The sequence below is a fragment of the Sciurus carolinensis genome, chromosome 12 (genome assembly GCF_902686445.1).
Source record: "Sciurus carolinensis chromosome 12, mSciCar1.2, whole genome shotgun sequence".
In the NCBI taxonomy this organism is placed as follows: Eukaryota; Metazoa; Chordata; class Mammalia; order Rodentia; family Sciuridae; genus Sciurus; species Sciurus carolinensis.
Genome location: NC_062224.1, coordinates 19,775,440 through 19,795,237, shown reverse-complemented (window position 1 = coordinate 19,795,237; position 19,798 = coordinate 19,775,440). Strand labels below are relative to the sequence as shown.

The following is a 19,798-nucleotide window of genomic DNA, read 5'->3' as shown; positions in this document are numbered from 1 at the left end:
CTTCCTGCTCAACTGGTCCAAACCATTTCACCTCCTAGGACGTATTTGAAGAGCTAGTAAGAAACTGTGCATGAAGAATTGGATCTAATCAGAATCATAAAAGGACAGATTCTTAGTGACCTATTTAGTAAAGTCTCAACAGAAGTTTCTAACAAATTGAACCTCTTTCCAATGTTGACACGTATGAGGAGACTTTAATGAAATTCATTCCAACAGACATTTGTATGACTTTCACAAATGTTTATGGAGTGTCTGTTATAGGTATAACCTTGTGCTATTTGTGGAGAATATGTAGATCAAGATAATCTTTACCCTCAAGAAATTTATAATCTAGCTGGAGAAAAAGACGTGCAAAAAAGCTTGAAGTAAAACTTCTAGGTTTAAGATGGGAACCACGTGGGATAAAATTACAGCATGATGTATTATTGAGATGAAGCAGTTAAACAAAGAAGTGGGCTTAACCCTAAGAAAAAATGTATTCACCACACAGAGGTACTGTTGACGGGCATGGCTTGTCTCCCCAGGAGTCCATGAGTGGAAGCTGGGTCTTCCGTGCAGTGATATTGGAAGGTAGAACTTTTGAGAGGTAGGGCCTAGGGGAGGTCCTTGGGTTAACTGGGGACACTGCTCCTGGAGGAGAGTAGGGGAGTTCTCCTAAAATGAAGAAAAACAGAGTAAGTCCTAGTTAATTCTCCTGATGATTGCTGTTATGCTCTGTTCCATTTAAGAACAGGAATTGGTCTGGGTGCACAGATGCTGCAAACTCCATGCTAGAAGCTATCATTGAGATGATTTGATCGGAACAGATACTGCTCTGTCTGAAATTTTTTCAAACCGAAATTGAAAGTCCACAGAGATGTATCATTGAGTGAAAGACAGGAAGTGTGGCCAGACCTCCAGGGTCTGGAGCTGGGGGTAATGTTATTGAGACCACGACAAGCATTTTGGTCCCAGCCTTCCCGTGGGCTTCTATCTATTTCCCTCTGTCCCTGTCCACAGCTGTTGTTCCTCTCCCTCCCTGTAGACCCCCTACCTCTGTTCTTTCTTCTCTTCCCACACAGCCATTTATGGCCAGCCCCACACAGTGGCTCCATCTATGAATGGAGTTCAAACCTTTGTGTTTGCATAGCCCCTTTAAGTACTTTGTAACAACATGAACCATTCACATATTTGCCTGTTGACTTCTAATTTTTTTGATCAGAAGTTTAAGCAGATGCCAACAATGCAATGTCCAGCATATTTTAAATTGGGGCTGTTTAAAAAAGTATCCAATCCAATTTTGGCAGTTTTAAAAGGTATCCGATACTTTAAAAAGTATTCCCATGGCAGTTTGAGTTCTAACAACACCCATTTAAGAAGCATATGAATAATAAGTGGATGATGACACATAATGGGGGGTGGGAGGGGTTAGTGTTAGGGTTAGAGTTAGGGTTAGGGAGGGGGGCAAGAATGGAGGAAGGAAGGACTGTAGAGAGGGAAAAGAGGGGTGGGAGGGGTGGGGGGAAGGGAAAAAATAACAGAATGAATCAAACAACATTACCCTATGTAAATTTATGATTACACAAATGGTATGCCTTTATGCCATGTACAAACAGAGAAACATCATGTATCCCATTTGTTTACAATTTAAAAAAGAAGCATATGAATAAGTTCATTTTTTAGAACAGTTAGTTCATAGAAAAATTGAGCAGAAAATGTAGAGTTCTCTTATGCCTCAGATCCCACATAGCTCATTCTAAATACCCCCACCAGAATGGCATATTTTTACACTGGATAAACCTATGTTGACAGATCATTATCACTATAACCCAAAGTCTATAATTGACACTAGGGTTCATTCTTGGTGTCCTACAATAAGCTTCTTTAACATTTGGAACATTTTACATTGTTCCTTCCTCCCCCGTCCCTTGAACTATTTCCATTCTATTTGCTCCACAAATATTTATCATATTGTAATCTTTTATGCTTGAAAGTCTTTTCTTGATTTCCCTCTTATACCTCCCTTTTACAGCTTATGTTTATAAATTGATAAATTTTCATTTTTGCCCCCTATAAGATACTTGTGTTAAGAAAAACACAGTTGAATAAAACAATACAAAAACATTTTAAAATTTTGACATTAGTTAAGCATAACAAGTTAAAAAAATGGGAAGAGCATCTTTTAATTATGTAAATAAATGGAGTCATTTCCCCCCGATTAATTCTAGAATCAAGGAATGAATGTTCCATATCATACCAGGGGAAGACAAGTTATATTGGTTTTCTATTTTTCATTTTTATGGATGTTAAGTACTTTGTATAGATGAAACTTTGTTCACATTAATAAGTGAATGGGAAAAGAAGAATACCATTCGATTCTTTGAACTCCTTCCAAGTTGTCAGCTCAAGGTTGCGGAAGGATGACTGATGATTCTTTTCATCCATCATCTGGCAAGATAATTAGGTACTTTCCATTGTGTTGGAAGCAAAGAACTAGAAATCACCTGATTTCCAAAAGGATTTGTTATGAGTCTTCCTCTTTTTCATACCAGTCTCTCCAGCTACCCCTTTGTTTAGGATCTTTGAGCTCCACACCCCAGGGCAGTAAAGTTCTTGTGGGTGTGAGAGATGCCTTTCCTTTCTAACAGGTATAAAGCAGTTGTGGAAGGAGCCATCCATTCTCAGGCAGATTTATTTTAGAAAAGAGTACATGTGGAGGTTGAAGAAACAGAAATTGATGCTGGTGTGTCCTTGGAGAGTGTCCTCTAGGGGGAAACTGTTCAAAGCCCCCAGGACTTAGGGTCCCCTAGAGTTAACTGTCCTCTGCTTCACAGAGATATTGTGCCTATCATGAAGTAATGGTTTATGTCATTATTTATCATCTTCAACAATTGGAAGTTTCTATGAGGGTTGTTCCTGTTGAATTTCCTCCCATCCAGTGAAGACATGTAGCAAGTAATAGCCATTGAATTGTTAAAAGACAAAATGTCAACAAATCTAGTTTTGCTGATCTTTAAGCAGTATAAATTCTGCGCACCTCAGGCTGTCTTTCCTGGGCTTAGCATTGTTGAGGAACACCGAGTCTTCTCTCTCTTATAGTGCTAAGCTATGGGCTGGGGATGGAGCTCAGTGGTAAGCTTTCCCTGAATGTGTGCTATCCTGGATTGGATCCTCAGGACTACAATATAAATAAGTACATACACAAATAAATACCAAAAAAACAGTAATGCAAAGCAAAAAGTTTGTAATCTACAAAATTTTTCCATGTTGAGAGGTTAATTGCAATTGGTTTAAGAAGAAATATAAAAATACATTAAAGTTTATACAAGTCAAGTCCTCTATGAGAAATTGTGTGTGTGATCAGGGTGAACATATCAGAAGATAATTCCATCAGTCTGGACCAAAAGTGGTTTGGAGTACTCCACCTCATCACATGCATGTGTGATGTTTATAGCCAGAGGACAGGAAGTGACATATAGAAAGGGAAGTGAGATTTAGGGACAGCTCCTTTGGTTATAGCTCTTGTCTGTCTTAGTCAAACATGGTTTAAGTGGTCACGTGTGATTGGCTGAGACTCAGCTACTTGTTACAAGAACAGGTTACAGTCTGTTTACACATCAAATTCACTATGGACTGAGAAACTTTTAGCCCAAACTTAAAATATGTACAGAGGCAGGGCACAGTAATTCACACCTACAATCCCAAATACTCAGGAGGCCAAGGCAGGAGGATGGCAAGTTCCAGATCCTCAGCAATTTAGTGAAAGCCAGTCTCAAAATAAAACAGAAAGGGCTGAGGATGCAGCTCAGTGATAGATAGACCCTGGGTTCAATTTCCAGTATCAACAACAACCACGGAATATCTATAGGTATGCACACATATATGCACATCATACAGAGGCAGCTTGAGGTCAAACTTCACTCAGTTTTATAGAAGTAGATATGGTAGCAGGGACTAACCATGTAACTCTGAGAACCGCAACAGGGTCTCTCAGTCTTGGGGGTGAAGGATGAACTCCCTGAGGAACTGATGTCTTTTATGTTTGCCACGGGGGTTAAGACCAGTGTGCAAGGCAGGAGGGGGAGGATTCTGAATCATAGTCCAGGACTATCAAGGACCAGTCAAGATCATGTGACAAGGTGTAGAAAAGGCCCAGTGAGGGTGATAGGAAGAACATTCCGGAAACAGATGTGCATAGGGCCTGTTGTGAAGGACCTGCTACACTGTGCCAAGGGTTTAAGTCATAGCGTCACAAAAGAGGAAATTTTCTGTTCAGATTTGTCATTTAAGAGCCTGCCTCTTGCTGGAAAGCAGTGCTGTGGAGCTGCTGAGTGTGGGCTGTTGAGTGTGGGTTTTAAATCCTGGCTCTTTCACTTTACCAACCTTGGGCCCTTGAACAGCAATTTACTTCACCAGGTCTCTATGCTCCTGTTTAAACAAAATAGAGATAATTTATTTTTAAAGCATATATCATGAGAATTAAAGGACATTTTCTGTAATAATGATAATAACCATTGTTGTTATTGTTGTCTGCTTCAGTGTATAGAAGAGTCTGGAAAAGGAAGGAGGGGAAGGAGGCTGGGAGGATGTGAGCACCTATCCAGGAAGGTGTCAGCAATGAGCTCTGGATAGGGATTTTCACAAGGTGACTGGCCCGGACTCTGATCTTCAACACAGTGCTGTATAACCAACCCCTGAAATTGTAGGCAGGATGTCAAAGAAGCGTGAATATGAGGCTAACCTTGGGCTGCCTGAACCTGACCCAGACAAACGAACCCCTTCATCTCAGGGTTCCCCCATGATGTCCAGCGTTACTCGAGAGTCATCAACAAACATTCCATGAGTGTCTGCCTCGTGCTGGAATAAAGCCAGCACAGGAGACCGTAGATGACATAGTGCAAGCCAGAGGCAGAGACGGCAGATGCATCTAGGAGATGGCCTGAAATGGCCATCAATGGCCGGTATTCTGGAAGAAGTGAGGCCCCAGCAGAGGACAAAAGGAGTCGAGTGGTATGGGGACATTCTGCGAGGCTGGGTTTCTGGGGACGTGGACCAAGGAGTGGCAGAGTGTAGCAGGGACACCGTGGGCTGAGGAGGGGGGGAGGCATTCTACCTTCAGCACCAGGACAGAGTCGTCAGGACGGGAACCTAGTGAAAGAAACCAGGCTGGTGGGCAACAAGACCTAAGAGGAGGTACTTCGTTCGTTGACTATTCTGACCACTATGTAGTTGATAAACTTCCCAGGGCTCCAGGGATCCTGGAAAAGTATTACCTTCTCAAAGAGAGAACACCTCGAAAAATTCTTCTGTATTCCTCTTTTGCAATTCAGTTAGGCCTGATGATGAGAAGAGAAAATGAAAGGATAAGGGGAAAGCAGCAGGGAATTCCACAGGAATGCAGGACATGCCTCGGAGCGGGTCACACCCCAACATTTACAGGGTCTGGGGTAACAGTACAACTGAAGGTTCAAATAACATGCATCTGTAGGTGTAAAGTCATAAACCCAGTTAATAAGCAGTGTTCTCTATTCCACACTTCATAATCACCCAGTATGAATTCCTTTGGGTTCCATGTGACAACATGGTGGCTTGGTTCTCATCACCTGCACAAGAACCACCCATCCTGCTCCACGGGGCCTTGTGGACACAGATGTGGACACTACTGCCCAAACAACAAGCTCCAAATGCCTCATCCCCCCTTTTGCAAGCAGTAGCCTATTGGCCATGCCCTCTGTCCTAGGAAGTCCCCACTAGTAACAACTTAACCCTCAGGAGGAAGGATTCAGGGAAGAGTCTCAGAACTATGTGAGCAAGAAATTAAGGCCCTCAGTTCATGGACTGCCTAGTGGACAGGGTTTGGCTTCAAGTGAGCATGTCCCTTTGGCCCCCTGATATCATTCTGAGTAGGGGAGTGACCGGATGAAGATCAGAGACCCTTTAACGCAGAGACCCTTTAAAGCATGAGGTAAGGGCAAGGGTGCTGGAACTCAGAACATGATACCCCAGTGCACTTTGGCATGCTCAGTAATTTGAGCTAAGGGACATTTGAAGGGCCTCAGAAGCAAAAATTACTCTGATCTCCTTCCCTCTTTCCTCCTTCCTCTGTTTGTCCCCCAAAGCAGGTCATAGAAACCAATGTTATTCTCCCCAACACAAACCATAAAGTCTGGAAAGGTTACTCTCTGATCTCCTCCCTTCCCCACTTGAAGGTTCTCATGTGACAGGTGTCCTGTCCCATGTCCTGGGGGAAGGAATGTCATGCAGAGAGGGACTGAAAGGAATCTGGGCACCCTCACCCACTAGTTAATCACCGTTAGATCACACCCCGTTTGTCCTGTCGTGTTCCTCCACCTCTGTCCCCTTCTTTCACCAGACAAGCATAATAACTCAGTTTTCTCTGCATCTTTGACTTTTCATCTCTGAAGAATCCCATATCACGTAAAACTTTGTTAATTCAATTTGTTAAGCTTTTCCCTTGCTGACCTGTCTTACTGTAGGGGCACCATCCTTGACTCCTATAATGGGTGATGGAAAGCTATTATTCTTTCTTCTCTACAGGGGCCCCTCGACCAAGTGGTCTTGTCTCTTTAGGGGAAAGTGGATTGAGGCAGTAGAACATTACTATCTGAGTAAAAATAGCTCCTAGAAACTCGCTGGGCAAAGATCAGCGACACTGCTGGTGTAGGGGAAAACAGATTTCTTTCCTCAACTATCATTAGGTTTGTGACCGAGGCCCCTATAGCAAAAGGCAAACTAACAAGGGAAGAGCACACGATTTTATTTAAGTTTTTCGTGACATGGGAGACTTTAGAATAAAAACCCAAAGACACGCAGAAAACTGGGTATTTTTATGGACTGTCAAGCAGAGGAGGACAAGAAGATCTTATGGTAATAAATTGGGGGAATTTAGCAAAGCCTGTTTGTTCAGATTGTGTGTGTGTGTGTGTGTGTGTGTGTGTGTGTGTGTGTGTTTGTGTGCTCTGTGACTTCAGAGTAAAGGACATTCCTTTTCTCTGGGGTCAGAGAGGGCAGCTCTCTTGTGAAGCTCTTTAGGATCTCTGATCTACTTTACAATAAGGTCAGAGAATTCTTTTATGGCCTGCTTCAGGGAAGAAGGATGGAGAAGATCTCTCTGATCTTTCCCCCTTTCTGCTGTTTTCTCAAGTGCCCAGGTGCTATATTTGGGGGCAGTGGGTCCTGAACCTCATCACCTGAAACAAAAAGAGAAATCTAAGGACTGAGAACTGGTTCTGGTGATGGGCAATTATTCCAGTATCAACAATAGCCATTCTTATTGACAGGATCCTTAAGAATCTGTTTCCCATAGACGGTACTGGTAAAGCCCATTCTTGTAGTTTCTTGCTTACTAGGCTACTTTTCATGTGTTTTCATAGCTTGCTTTTCCGACATCAAAAGTAACATCAACTTGTTATTTTTAAAAAGCTGACAAATTCGGAAAAAATAAAAGAAATTTAAATCACCCATAATCCCACACTCTAATATTACCCCTATTGATTTTTAGGCACTTTTTACTTATAGGTGATTCCATTTCTTATCTGAGACTTGGAGGTGGTGACAATGTATTGTTGGCCGTCATAGTAAGAAGTGAAGAGGAGAAAAACACAATTTCTCCAAGCTATCAGGTGCAGAATAGCTTCAAGCCATCGCCTGTCAGTCACCGTGGGGGGAAACCACCTCCATTCTAGTCCAACCTTGCTCTTCCCACTGACCATCCAGGATGAGGCCCACCCAGAAGGAAAGTCATAAGTCATCATCTTTGTGGTTCCCAGGGTGGACTATCACATTAAAGAAAGGTCTACCCCTGACTTGGGTGCCCTGGGTCCTCTCCCCAGACGGTGTGGCTTGTGTATTAGGTAGTACACAAAACAACCTCAGAATCCCATGCCTGAAACCAGCAGACATCGACTTCCTCCTGGGTACACAGGTCACCTGTCCTTGGCTCCAGAGTGTGAGTCAGATTGAGGGACTTTTGCCCATCTCTTGTTGTCCTGGGCAGCCACACCTGTGACACACTCTTCTCTCCAATGGCAAAGGAACAGACAAATAAGTCCTCTGCTCAAAATTGACGATTTGTCCCTTCCACCCACATTCTGTTGGCCAAAGCAGTCCCACAGTCAAGTCCAGCATAAGAGAGGCATGGAAATAAGCTCCACCCATTCTGCTCTGTTGCTTGATGATAGGCACAGGAGTGTTCTGACACAGGAAAGAAGAGATTTGGGAGCAATATTCCGATATTGGTTCTGGTAGCGGGCATTAATCCCTATAGCTGTAGCCGGGCTGGTCGTTCATTAACACCTGATATTTAAAGACCTCTGTGCCTTTGCACATGCTTTTTCTCCTGCCTGGAATATTCTTATTCTCTTGACCCCTATCTAAATATTGATTGTCTTTCAAGGCCTGACTCACCGCTGACTCCCTCTGTGATTTTTCTTGACCATGTCAGTCTACAGTAATTTCTTCCTCTGAAAGAAAATCTACAGAACTTGACTCGTTTTGAGTTTTTGTTGTGTCGCGCCATGTCGATACATAGCCGCCTGTCCATCTTCTCTCATCTGTCTTTATTCATCTTCCTACTGTGGTAGCAAGAGTCTTAAGGACAGGGCCATTTTACACGTGTAAAAGGTACTTACAAATATTTATTCAGGAACTGATCACCATTTGCTGGATTTATTCTTTATTCCAAGAAGGTGATTTTTTTAAAAAAAGTAATGTGCCTCTTCTGTTTCTTCCCTATCCCTCTCCAAAACTTGAATTCTCAGGAGCTGTAAGAAGAGAGAACCAGCTGTGACCGAAAGTCACATTTCCCACTTTAAAGTCCTCTTATTATTCAACTCTTTTGTCCAGTTTCCATTTGCAAAAGAAAATGAATACATTTTGAGTTTTTCTGCCACAGAGCAACCTGAATAGAGCCACTACCCCAGCACTGTTGAAAGTTCTGACGGAAGAGAATCAGCCCTATTCTCAGAACTACCCTCCAACACAGGCTTACTTTGTGTGTTTGCTTTATCGTGAAAACAAAACCAAAAGCATAGTGAGGAAGATTTGGGGAAAAGGGAACCCTTGAATGCTGCTGGCAGAAATGCCAACTGGCACAGCTATTTTGGAAAATAGTGGGGAGGTTCCTCAAAAAACTAAAAATTACCATAAGATTGAGCAATCCAGGGCTGGAGCTGTAGTTCAGTTGCAGAGCACTTGCTGAGCATGTGTGAGGAACTGGGATCAGTCCTTAACACCACACAAAAATAAACAAATAAAATGAAGGCATTCTGTCCATCTACAACTATAAAAAAAATTTTTTAATTTAAAAAAATTGAGCAATCCCACATATGGGTATATATATCCAAAGAATTAAATTGGTATGTTGAAGAGATAGCTGCACACCCATATCTATTGCAGCATTTTTCACTATAGCCAAGATGTGGAAACAAGGCTTGTGTTCATCGGTGGATGAGGGGTAAACAAAATGTGGTATATATACATGATGGAATATTATATGGCCCTAAAAAATAAGGAAATTGCATTCATTCACAACAACATGGATGAAACTGAGGACATTGTGCTAAATGAAATGAGCCAGACACAAAAAGACAAATACTTTATGATCTCACTTACATGTGAAATTTAAAAAGGTTAATCTCAGATAGAGTAGAAAGGTGGGTATCAGAAGGTGGGGTAAGAAGAAAAGATCAAGAAAGGGAAGATGTTGATCAAAGGGTACAAATTTCAGTGAGCCTAGAGGAGTAAGCTTTAGTGATCTCGTGTACTTCGTGGGAACCACAGTTGATAATAATGGATTATATGTTTCCAAATAGCTAAAATAGAGTTTGAACATTCTCACCACAAGAAAATGATACATGGGTGAGGTGACAGAGCTTGACCAAATCTTCACATAATGTACATACGAAGTTGTCACATGTATAAAGATACACAACTATTATTTGTCAATTAAGTAACTTGACTATGTCACATCAGCTACAATTTAGAATAACGTACTTTTGAGGGCACATTGTAAAATCAAGTTATTTTATCTTCTGAATTTATATGCTTTCCTAAAATCATTGTTCCACTGTTTTGTTACATTTTCCTCCTGTTTATTGTGTGTTCTAGCATCTGTATTTAATTGTCAGTCATTCGTTTCATACTTTATCAGCTATATGTTTAAATACCACTGTCAATTATACTGGAATTAGTGAGGATGTAAAAAAAAGAATAATTATTTCAAAACACAGTGTAGCACTGGACGGTAGAAGGTAAAACGTTATTTAGAAACTGAAAATGTGAGAGGCTGTCAAAAGTGAACTTCGGTTTAGTTATGCTCTTCCCTCAACATCCTGGCAGAGAGCGACACAGGCTCACCTTCTCCCAGATGAGGAGGAGAAACAGGTGCCATGGAGTCTTCCTCGAGTTCTGTCCGGTCCTTCAGTTCACCCCACATGATTCCAATGTCTGAGACGTGAGATCAAGAGTTGCTTCCTAGATACTCAGTTCACTCTCAGGAATAGGCCAGCGCATGTCAGGTTACCTTTTCTTAAGTGCCAGAAAATATATGTAACATAGAATTTATCATTTTTGTTTCCTTTCATTGTCTTTGTATTTATTTAAGCAACAAAATAATTATTTTAAAACATTTCATAACATTTTTCAGGCTTTGAAAAAAAAATTCCTATGACTTTTTTTCTTCTTCTTTTTTTTTTTTTTTTTTTTTTTTCTGGTACTAGGAGATTGAACCCAGAGGTGCTTTACCACTGAGCCACACTTTTTATTTTTTATTTTGACTCAGGGTCTCACTACGTTGCTTATAGCCTTGCTTAGTTGCTGAGGCTGGCCTTAAACTTCTAATCCTCCTGCTCAGTCTCCCAAGCCCCAGGAATTACAGATGTGTGCCACCATGCCTTGCTTTTTACCATGTTTTTTTAAAATATTTTTCAGTTGTTGATAGACCTTTATTTTTATTTATTTATATGTGGTGCTGAGAATCAAGCCCAGTGCCTCACACATGCTAGGCAAGTGCTCTACCACTGAACCACAACCCCAGCCCACCATGTTTTGATTATGGTGAAATACACATTAAAAAATGTACCATTGTAGTCATTTTTAAGAGTATAATTCAGTGGTTTAACACATTCATAATGCTATGCAACCATCACCACAATCAATCTCCGTAACTCTTCTTACACATTTTTATTGGTACGTTATAATGATACATAGTATGGGGACCCATGATTCCACGCTCATGCCATATTCATACACACACATAGCATAATTTGATAAATCTTATTCCCCATACCTTCCCTTTACTCTCTCTCTCTCCTGATCCTCTTACTCTACCTCTCTGATCTTCCTTCTATTATTACTATTTTTTTATTATTATTATTTCAATTAGTGCTTTAAAATTATCTATGTAAGCAGGATTCATTGTGCTACATTGTACATGGACATAGCATAATTTGGTGGACTTCATTCTCCAGAATTCCACGCCCGCCCCTCCTGCTCCCTCTCAGTCCCCTTCTTCTACTCTGTTGGTCTTCCTTCTATTTTTGTGAGGTCCCCTCCTTTTTTTATTTCCTTCCCTCCCCCCCCCCAACTTCCACATATAAGAGAAAACATTCGACTCTTGACTTTCTGAGTTTGGTGTATTTCACTTAGCATGATGTTCTCCAGTTCCATCCATTTACCAGCAAATGACATAATTTCCTTCTTCTTTATGGCTGAGATACAGCAAATGAACTAGACAGACATTTTTCAAAATACAAATGGGAAAAAAAAATGAAAGTCTGTTCAACATCCTCAGCAATCAGGGAAATGCAAATCAAAACTCTCATCCTACTCCAGTCAAAATGGCAATCATCAAGAATACAGATATGATAAATGCTGGCAAGGATGTGGGGTTAAAGGTACACTTACTTATACATTGTTGGTGGCACTGCAAATTAGTACAACCACCCTGGAAAGCAACATGGGGTTTTCTCAAAAGACTGGAAATGGAACCACCATATGACCCAGCAATCCCTTTCCTTGGTATTTATCCAAAAGAACTAAAATCAGTGTACTATAGCAATACATTCATAACAATGTTTATAGCAGCACAATTCACAATAGCCAATTTATGGAACCAACCTAGGTGCCTGTCAACAAACGAATGGATAAAGAAAATGTGTTCTGTATATACAATGCAATTTTAATTCATGAAATTTTAGCTGATACATAGAAACATAAAAACCATACACATATGTCTGGTACCATGTAATGTCCATGTTCACTTCATGTACACATTGTGTAATGTTCAAATCGGGGTATGTCCTCAATCATCATTTATTTAAGGTTAAAACATTCAAAATACTTTTTCAGTTTTTTGAAATGTACAATGCGTTCTCATTATCTATAGTCAACCTACTGTGCAGTGACACATCAGAACTTCTTATCCTATGTAATTGTAACTTAGTTCCCATTATCAACCTCTAATTCCTACCCATTATCAACCTTTCCCCCTCCCTAGAATTTTCATTTTAACCCTTTTTAAGTGTGTCCTTCAGTACACTTAGTGCATTCACATTGTTGTGCTGAGCTGTCTCCTACCATATATAGCATTTTAATGCTGAAAAAAATTATGAAGAACTCAAAGCTCTGAAACTAATTAGCCTTGGGCAAATCACTTAATCCTGGGTTTCCTTATTGGTAAAGCAGCAATAGCAGTAGTATCTGTGTTCCAAAGTTCTTGTAAGAATGAATTGAAAAGCATACCTGTAAGGCCTTAGCAGAGAGTTCTGGCAGCTAGTATATGTTATCTAGTATGATTAGTTATATTCCTCAAGATAATCATGTAAAATTAAAATTTCCCTGAGTCCTGCATTTTAACCATAGTAATTCACAACCTACTGTCTTTTCAAACAATAAGTAAAAGTAGAAAAATCTAAAAAAAATACATTAAAAAAAACCCTTTTTTTCAGTAAGAATTCTCAAAGGAATTGTACTTGACATAATTCCCCTTTTTACTTCAGCAAATCACTGTTTTTATGCATTGCATTTCTAGGATTTCTCCTAATTCTGCAGATCTTATTTGCCTGTAGTTTGCCTCCTAACTTTCTGTCTCATACACTTGGTTCTCAAACTGCAGTGTGCATAAAAATAATCCAGGAAGCACATTGAAATACAGGTGGATTCTGCCACCACCCCTGAGATTCCAGGTCAGTAGGTTGGGAGCCCAGAAGCATACATTTTATTGGACATTAAGGTGGTCTGGGGATCACACTTGGAGAACACTTTTATGATGTAAGTAAACATTTGTATCCAAATTCAGGAGGATCCTTAATGTAGTCACTGTGCTCTGGAGGTTTAATTTCTGCTCTGAATACCTTTCTTCACATAGTATTCTATAAAATTCTATGTTTTTATATAAAAGTCCTCAATACATGAATTGTGACAGTGGTCACATATAATATTCACTGTGTGTGGGTACCTCAGCTGTACCGATTATGTAAAACTTAGTCCTTGATTGCTGATGATGTTTTAGAAACTCAAACACTTCATTTTCAACTACCTCCTTGATATTCAGTATTAACAAGATAGGACACTTGCATTAACACAAACTGCGCTCACAGCCCAGGTCCCCATTGGTGAGCACTTTGGAATCGTGGTCTTCCCCGCCCTGGTTTAGGCTGCTCTCTTCAGAACCGTCCCTTGCACTTCTCTCTCCCCTTAGTAGTTGCCAAGTAGCAAAACCCTCATTGCGATTGACCCACCAGTTAAAAAGAATAATAAAAGCAGTCAGCAGCATTTGCAGAAATTCAAATTTCAAGCTTCTCTTGAGAAGTCAGAATCTCCAGTCCGCAGGGCTCTGGGCTCTGGTGGGGCATGCACCAGCCTAAGTAGTTGCTCTCTTGGACTTTGGACCTGGGCTCAGCCTTCACTGCAGTCCCAGGTCCTTCCTGGCACTTGAGGGTTTCTCGGCTTCCAGCATTTGAAACCAATGCTCTCAACTATGGCATTGAATAATTAAATGACATCACATTCTTTGCTAGTGTTTTCTCTCTTGTTTCCTCATTGATTGTGCATTATAAGACAGAAAAGAGGAAAGGGTTAGCTTTTACCTTATGGATGCAGTAGTCACTTCTGCCAGTTGACTAACCGTCAACCATATACCCCATGGTTCTGTTTATGTGCACCTACGTCTTCTCTCTCCCCAAAGACCTTGACTTCCTTGCTGATCTGATCTCTTAACATTTTATTTAGAATTTCTACCTGGATAACAAAGGGAAAAAAGAAGGCAAGGAGTCCAATGAAAAAATGAATGCCAAGAACAAGGAATCCTTACTTGAGGTAAGCTTAATTTTGCAGAATGGAAGAAGAAAAGAAAAGGACTTTTTTTTTTTTTTAAATGATCTGCTCCTCAGAACAATTCGAAATTCTGAGACATGCCCTGAAATTTTAACTTGGAATTTTAAAATCGAATTATCACTGAATAATAGCTTTTTAAATAATTAAACTGTTCCTTTGATCCATTGTAATAAAGTAAGGTTTCAGACAATATAGTTTGCATTTCTTGACTAAAAGGACTTAGATCCTGATACACTCATCTGCTAATGTTCGTGTTTTATTACTTAAGTGTTCCATGGAAGTCAGACGGAAGGATTTCTAAATCTTCTCTAAATCTTCTGAGATGCTTCTCCAGCAGCCAGGTTTGATAGGAGGTGTGAGGTTTGCAGTTAGAGAGCTGAGGTGGGATGTGGTTCTGCCCAGCGTGCTCATGAGCAAGTCTGAGCCCTACTGTGAACCATTGTATTGGATCATCACAGAGACTCAGGGAGATGGGAAAACTCAGATATCAGATGATGATCACTATAAGAGCAAATTCCAGAAGTTCATTTGATGATTGTTTTTTGGGAGACTCCTAATGAGTTTTTACCTAGTAACCATGCTAAAAAAAATCTCCGCTGTGTTCCCAGCCCCCAGTGCAGATGAAAGTACCAGGACACAGGTCACAAATGGGCATGCTGGAGCCCAGACAGGTTTTATTTGCCCCTGACAGAAGATCGGCTCTTTTCTTTAGTTAGTAGATTCTGGACAACTCTTGAAAATTCAGAAGACCGGGTGGTGCCTTGGCCCACATTTCTCCTGGGGTCGATTTGTTAACACTGAAGAGAGCTCTCTCCCACTCACCAAGGTCTATCCAGGCCCCTGCTCAAGATTCTGCTCCTTCCCAAGCTCTGTGAAGCCCTGTACCAAGTGCATCCAGCTCCAGGACCTTGCAAGCCACTCCTCCCAAGGTCCCAAGCACATGCTTGAAGGTCTGGTTCCTAGGACTGTGGGTATAGCGGGCATTTCCCAGAAGATCCAACAGTGGAAATAGAGATGTCCTTTCTACTTACCAAACAAGACCTGGGGTTCAGCTGGAGAATATCAGGCACCAGGTGTCCCTGACAATAAGGATGAAGGATTCTGAACGTAACTAACAGGAATGGAGACCAACAGACATGAAAAGGGAATATTTTCTGACACAGCTATTTGTTTTTAATCAGTGCTTAGAAATGAGCTATCTGTATATTGAGCACTGATTATGTAATGATTGATACAATCACCTGAATTGCCCTTATGATAGGAACTCAGCAGTGTTTTATAGCTGGATGTGAAAGAAAATACAAAGTATGTTTTGCTATGAAAAATAACATTGCCCTGCTAATTTGGGTCAAAAATCTGAATAAACTTAATAGATTAACAGGTCAACTAAAACTAATAATTGGGGTGGGGAAAATGTGATCAAAAATGTTCTCCAGCTCTACCACATATAAATTTACTTTGGATTCAAAATTAAGTTGTTTTGTATTTATAGGATCAAAAAAAAAAGAATATTGAGAGTTATAAACAGGAAGCAAAAAATAGTTTGAGTATTTGAACTAAAAAGATAGCGTATGTAATTTTAATTATATATATATGATATATATATACATATATATATACATATATACATATATATATATATAACACACACATATATATATGTTTAGTTGTAGGCAGACACAATACCTTTTTTCTTTATGTGGTGCTGAGATTTGAACCCAGGGCCTCATGGGTGCTGGGTGAGTGTTCTACCCCTGAGCCACAACCCCAGCCCCTAGAATATGTAATTTTATTCTATTGTCTTTTAAAACAAATGTATTAAGAATTATTTAATTCTATGCAAGTTGTGAGATTTGGAAACATACACTTGGAAAATGTGCTTTGTTTTTCCTTTCTGATAATGTAGTATTAACAATTCCTATCTCCATTTTTTTAAAAGAAAACTATCTCAAGAACAAATATTAACTTATCTTATATGTAGAATTATATATTTTTTTGTATTTACCAACAGCAAAATAGTAATTTTTTTTCACTTACCTGGAAAGTAATCATTTTTCAATTTTCCAACTTATAACAACAGATGTAGACTTTACTGAATGCTTAATTTTACCAAAATTGTACTCACAACCAACTTTTTGAAGACTGGCTTATTATTCCATTGGTGCAAGTAAAGTAACTGAGGTTTAATGGTCCACAGTCACAGAGCTCAGAGGTCAAGAAACTTTGGTGTCCAATTCTGTGCTGTACTTTCCTCCCTTTGGGCAAATAGTATATACTGTAAACACGTGCAGAGTTGCAGACAAAATTGACTTTCATTTTGAAGGCTAATGTGAAAGTTTGTTTAAATGTGAATAAGAATGTGTTTTACTTTTCATGCCTTATGTCTTTTGAATCTCAATTTCAGGAAAGTTTCTGTGGAACATCTGTCATTGTACCAGAACTTGAAGGAGCTCTTTATTTGAAAGAAGATGGAAAGAAATCCTGGAAAAGGCGATATTTTCTTTTACGGGCTTCTGGAATTTATTATGTCCCCAAAGGAAAGACTAAGGTCAGTGTGTTAGTCAGTTTTCCATTACTGTGACAAATTACGTAAGATAATCAACTTAAAAAGAAGAAAATTTTATTTTTGTTCACAGTCTTGGAGAGTTCAGTCCATGCCAATTGTGCCTTCGTTTTGTGCCTGTATAGAGATAGCACATTATGGCAGGAGATGGTGGAAGAAGACCTCATCTCAACCAGAAGCAAAAGAGAAGAGAGACCAGGGTCCCACAATTCCTTTTGGGAGGCGCCTCCAAGGACCTAACTTCCTCCCACTATGTCCCACTTCTAAAGGTTTCACCACCTCCCAGTAGAGCAACGAGCTGGGACCCGCCTTTAACATGTGGGTCCTTGAGGGACATTCCATATCCAAACTGTAGCAATCAAAAAGAAACAAAAATAGCAAAATAACAGCAACCAAAAAGGAACACTTTAGCAAAAAGCATTTCATGAAAGTAAAATTACAGAAATCCCTTGGGTAGCAATTTACATACACCCATTTCCATGATATTTGTGGTACCATTTATACAAATACATATCCTACAGGACTGAATTACTGGAATACTTTTGAGTTTTCTCATAACTCTCTCTTGAAAGTAAAATAAAAAATAGGCCCAGTTTCCAAAATTATGGCAGAAGCACTTTCTGGAGACTGTTTTGTTACTTTTTCCCATTCTTGAAGACTTTTTCCTCCCATATTCACTTTCTTGTTCTATAGCCATTGTGATAAAACTTATTTTATCTGGAATCATAGAGGTTTTAGAAGTCTCAATAAGACCGTCATTGAAATTTTAGCCCTTGTATTCTGAAGATTTAAATTGCTCTCTGAGGTGCATTTCTCCGCCTAATTTTAGATAAAGTTTAATTTTTACTTGGTGAGTTGGGATTATTACCACAATCTATAAGCATGTAGTAAATTCTTCTTTGAAATGAAATCTTAACATTCATTATACCCGTTAGCTTTTCCTAAGACCTTTCTTAGCGGGTTGATCTATTTTCATCTTTTGTTCATCTTTAAAAAGCTCTAGGATCTATCACAAATCTATTTCTGGGGTGAACCAACTCCAGGGCACCACCAAATGGCTTGTTTTTGAATTGCAGGCTTCCTCTTATAAAAGGTTTACTCCACATTCCAAGTAGGTGAAGCCACTGTGAATGTCAAGGTCTGTCCCCATTAGTGAGAAAATTTCTAATCTGTGGGAGGCAGCAGGAGCATTATGGGTAACTCTAGGTGCAGTAAAGCTACTGCTTCTCCCTCAGCCTCTTGTACTCTGGTCTCAATCTTAGAACTAATACCTTCTTCTCTGTATCATCTTCTTTCCAGTACACACCAGGGACTTAACAGTTGACCCATAAATAATTTTTTCATTATAGAAACTTTTTGTCTTGCATACTTAAATATAAGTAATAGTTGTAGTTAAGCCTTTAAAATCAATTCACTGTGATAAAAATTAGAAGAGTTCACATTAGATACCCTCTCTCATTGCTGCCATTAAAATCAGGATATGGAAACAAATGAGCAAGTCCAGGCAAATAATAAGAAGTATAATTTGGAAAAGAATAAGCAGAAATCCTCATTGTTCATGATTGTCATAATTGTCTACTCAATAAGAAATTCTGAAAAACTATTAGGAGCAAATAAACTTACCAAATTATTGGTCATTGTTTTCCTTTACATAAGCAACATGCAAATTAAACATAACGCAAAAGATTCGATGAAGAGTAGGAATGAAGAATACAAAAAAACCTAGCAATAAACTGAACAAGAAATGTTCAAGACTTACCTAGCATAGAGTAGAAAATTTAATGAAAGAAATGAAGTAGAATTTAATAAATACCATGTTGCTAGAAGAAAAGATTAATGTCCCCCAGATATTTCTGTAAATTCAATGCACTCTCTACAAAAATTTCAGTAGGATTCTTTTTTAATTAAATTCACAGACTGATTCTAAGATTAGTCAGAAAGAGATACTGTTCTAAAATAGACTCCTAAAATTGTAATGAAACTTGAACTAAAACTTCTTCTCCCAGAGTTCAAAACAGTAAATAAAAAATAACACACGTAGAGAGGAATAGATCACAGAAAACCATCCCATATAAGGGAAATTAAAATTGGCATTTTGCAGCAGAGGGTAAACAGTGTGGTATTCAATAAAGAGTGTTGAAATAATTATATATCCATTTGGAAAAAATAGTTTTCCCCATCATTTCATGGACCACGTTAAATCCTAGACTGATTAAAATATCCCAAGGAAAAGATAGTATAAAGCCATAGAAGAAAATAAAGGTTATTATTTTCATAATTAGGGACTAAGGAAAGCTTTCTTTATAAGAAATAAAAATGCAAAATTACCAAGAGGAAAATATTGACAGATTTGACTATATAAAATTGTTTTAAATTTCTTGTGGCCAAAGATACCAAGCAAGATATTAAAGACGAGAGTCAAAGAGAATATTTACAGCATGGAAAACCTGGTATGTGTCTCCATAATACGTAGAAACTTCAAAACATCAACAAGAAAAACATACACATTTGTGACAAAATAAGAAAACTGTTGACCATTGCATGGTGACACGTACCTGTAGTCCCAGCTACGAGGGAGGCTGGGTGGAGGAGATCTTGAGCTCACAAGTTGGAGACCAGCCTGGGCAACACAGCAAGACCTCTTCTCAAAAACAGAAAAATTTAAATAAATAAGAGTTGTTTGTAGCTGGGGTGTGGCTCAGTGGCAGAGCACTTGCCTCACATGTGTGAGATCCTGGGTTCAATCCCCAACATGGTTAAAAATAGGAGAAGAGGGGCTGGCGTTGGGGCTCAGTGGTAGAGCACTTGCCTCGCATGTGTGAGACCCTGGGATCGATCCTCAGCACCACATATAAATGAATAAATAAAATAAAAAGATCCATTGACGACTAAAAAATATTT

General features: G+C 39.4%; 1 protein-coding gene across 1 annotated transcript in view; it reads left to right on the top strand.

Annotated features, from left to right (window-relative positions):
• The window catches only part of Apbb1ip (amyloid beta precursor protein binding family B member 1 interacting protein), a 109,928-nt gene that overhangs the window by 64,664 nt on the left and 25,466 nt on the right, over window positions 1-19,798 (top strand). Inside the window, exons 8-9 of the mRNA XM_047521570.1 lie at window positions 14,230-14,316; window positions 16,739-16,882. Of these exons, the coding sequence (XP_047377526.1) occupies window positions 14,230-14,316; window positions 16,739-16,882 (231 nt within the window). The remainder of the gene's footprint in view (window positions 1-14,229; window positions 14,317-16,738; window positions 16,883-19,798) is intronic.